Genomic DNA, 2,865 nt, shown 5'->3' with positions numbered 1-2,865 from the left:
ATGCTTGCAATGTTAGATTGTAAAGTTCTAATGCTATCTGTTCTAACTATAAAAGGTACAGCTGTCATAAAACCAGAGAAAAAGGCTGCATGGCTATGATAGTATGTGAGAGAGTCAGTGGTAATATCATTGCATTCCTATTGTTCAGTGTTAGAGGAGCTCAGCTTAGTCTGACAGTTTGCCTGCCCTGGACCAGGTTAGCTTTCCAGCATAAGTTGCCACAGTGACTGATTTTGATCTTTGTTAAATTTGTTTTATGGAACCAAATCATTTGACAGTGAGTCAGACTAACTGAAATAAACCTGGCCTATCTGGTAAACTTGTTTTATGAAACGGGCCTCGAGGCATTAGAAGTCAGAAGACACATAAGTTAATTTATGATTTGCTGTCTGCCTGAACCAAAGAAATAAATGCGATCATATTTTTTCCACTGCATCGAATCGCATTGTTTAATCGGATCGAATCGAAATCGGATCGCACTGCATCGTAATAGGGGTGAATCGTATCGCAAGCTACTTCATATGTATCGTCAATGTATCGTATCGTTGGCTATGCATCGAGATGCGCATCGCATCGGCCTCAGTTATGGAGATGCACATCCCTATTAAATATACACTTTAGTCTGAGGTCAGTAAGAATGTTTTTTTTTTTTAAAGATTAATACTTTTAATCAGTAAGAATGCAATAAATTGATCAAAAGTGACAGTAAAGAGATTTATAATGTTAAAATGTAAAAAAAATATTAGGCAGCACAACTGCTTTCAGCATTGCTAAATGTTTGAACACCAAATCAGCTTATCAGAATGATTTCTAAGGAACACTGAAAACTGGAGTAATGGCTGCTCAATATCAAGCTGACGTCACAGGAATAAATTACTTTTGAAAATATATTAAAATAGAAACCTCTTCTAATTATTGAATTAGGTGAGCAGAAACAATATTCAAACTTGAGGGTGATGTGGGCTATTTACCTGCTGCAGACTGGGATACGAACACCTGTGGGGTCTGTTGCTGCGGTAACAGAGAAGGCGCACAGCCCAGCTGGGAGAAGTTAGTGCTGGACATTCCTGAACTCTGCAGCTGCTGGGGCTTCACCTTACAGATGTTGGGAGGGTCAGAGGCTGATGTGCTCTTCGTGCTGAGAGAGGATGTTGTGTAGGTTGCAGATCCTGTATAACAGAAGTCCACTATTAAAATTCGGCCCATGTCTGTTTTTTTTTTAACTTTCTGACCCATTCATGGGGTGTTCTGGTCAAGCGTGAACTCTTACCAGACAGGGAGGTGCTGGGGGTGACCGAGGCCACAGGTATCTGAGGCACTGAAGCACTAGAGAAGGAGTTGAAGGAGGCACTGCCTGCTCCTCCTCCACTGGTGATGGGGGAGGCAGAGGAGGTGACAGGAGAGCTCTTTTCCACAAGACTAGGCGAGTTCTCCCAAGCCTTACGCGCAGATTCCATCTGCAGGAAAACAGTGAAGAGCAGTTTAAAAGATGCTCCTGGTAGCATCTGCACTGACTTACTTGTGTAAAGTACATTTTGACTATTTATTTTCAAGTCAAGTCAAGTCAAGTCTGCTTTATTGTCAATTCTTCCACATGTACAGCACATACACACAGAGAATTGAAATTGCGTTACTCTCAGACCCCTGGTGCATACAGATAACACTAACAGTAAAAGAAGCTGTGTGTCGGGTGGGTGGGATCACCTGCAATGCAGAGGGCTTTGCGGGTGAGACGGGTGTTGTAAATGTCCTGGAGGGAGGGGAGAGAGGCACCAACGGTCTTCTCAGCTGCTCTCACTATGCGCTGAAGTGTCTTGCGGCAGGAAGCGTTGCAGGCACCATACCACACAGTGATGCAGCTCGTCAGAATGCTCTCGATGGTGCCTCTGTAGAAGGTGTACATGATGGGGGCCGGGGCTTTTGAAGCTTTTGATTAGAGCTTTTGATTAGTGGATCAGGATTTGTGAATGAAACATTACATTTATTCTAGGGCTGCCCCCTAATAGTAGACCAAAATTTTTTTAGGTCGCAGAAAAAAAATCCACATTGGCAAAGTCACGCAGATCGTTAATGGCTGATCTATGGTAATACAGTACATCCGGCAGGACATCCAAACGCTCGCCTATCAATCATCCACCACAAATATGGCTTATCATCTGAAATATGCAAGTATTGGCAACTTTACATGGCCGCTCAATCTAATGTTAACCTATAGAAATGTGCGCTATATTCAAGTGTCTGTGTGGAAGCTGAACATTAGCGCTCACTGCAGGACAGATGGAGGCGCCGGTGCACTCACTTGCTCTTAAAATAGGCTACTCCGTAATTTTTGGTCATACAGATAAGAGTAATACATCTTTCAAATCTGTAAAGACTATGTTTATTTATGTGCACTCACAATAACAACAGAATGCACTTTTGTAAAATAATGAAAGCAAACAGGACGCGCTTTCTGCCATCTCGGTCTGTGAACTCGAGCGTGAAACTCAGTGTATATCTTTGCCTTACAGACATTAAAATATATCTATAGAGAGTGAAAATGTCTACTTTCAAATGAACCAATTAAAATGGAAAACAAATATTCTCAGATTATGTAATCCGTGTGAAACATGCACACAGGCGCATCACTACTGCGGAGATGACGAGTAAGTGTCGCCAACTTCATCTCTTAAACCTAAACAAAGAAAGCACTTGTTTATCAGTGAATTATTAAAATGTTAATGCAGCCTCCTTACTGTTTTCCCCTGACACATTCATAATCATAGCTTCTGCCGGTGCGCTGTGGCAAGCTTTATGCGTGTGCTTGAGCGCTTATTAGGTTTTGTAGGCAATTAAAGGCTCATTATAATGATTTAAATGGTTTAT

General features: G+C 41.8%; 1 protein-coding gene across 1 annotated transcript in view; it reads right to left on the bottom strand.

Annotated features, from left to right (window-relative positions):
* LOC107697494 (protein PRRC2C-like) overlaps window positions 1–2,865 on the bottom strand; it is a 50,202-nt gene that overhangs the window by 11,518 nt on the left and 35,819 nt on the right. The window contains exons 24-25 of the mRNA XM_016498302.1: window positions 1,271–1,457; window positions 965–1,169 (exon numbers count right to left, since the gene is read on the bottom strand). Coding sequence (XP_016353788.1) covers window positions 965–1,169; window positions 1,271–1,457 — 392 coding nt within the window. The remainder of the gene's footprint in view (window positions 1–964; window positions 1,170–1,270; window positions 1,458–2,865) is intronic.

The sequence above is a fragment of the Sinocyclocheilus anshuiensis genome, unplaced genomic scaffold, assembly GCF_001515605.1.
Source record: "Sinocyclocheilus anshuiensis isolate Anshui unplaced genomic scaffold, SAMN03320099.WGS_v1.1 scaffold801, whole genome shotgun sequence".
NCBI lineage: Eukaryota > Metazoa > Chordata > Actinopteri > Cypriniformes > Cyprinidae > Sinocyclocheilus > Sinocyclocheilus anshuiensis.
Note: the sequence above shows the minus strand (reverse complement) of the source record. Positions and strands in the feature narration are given on the sequence as shown.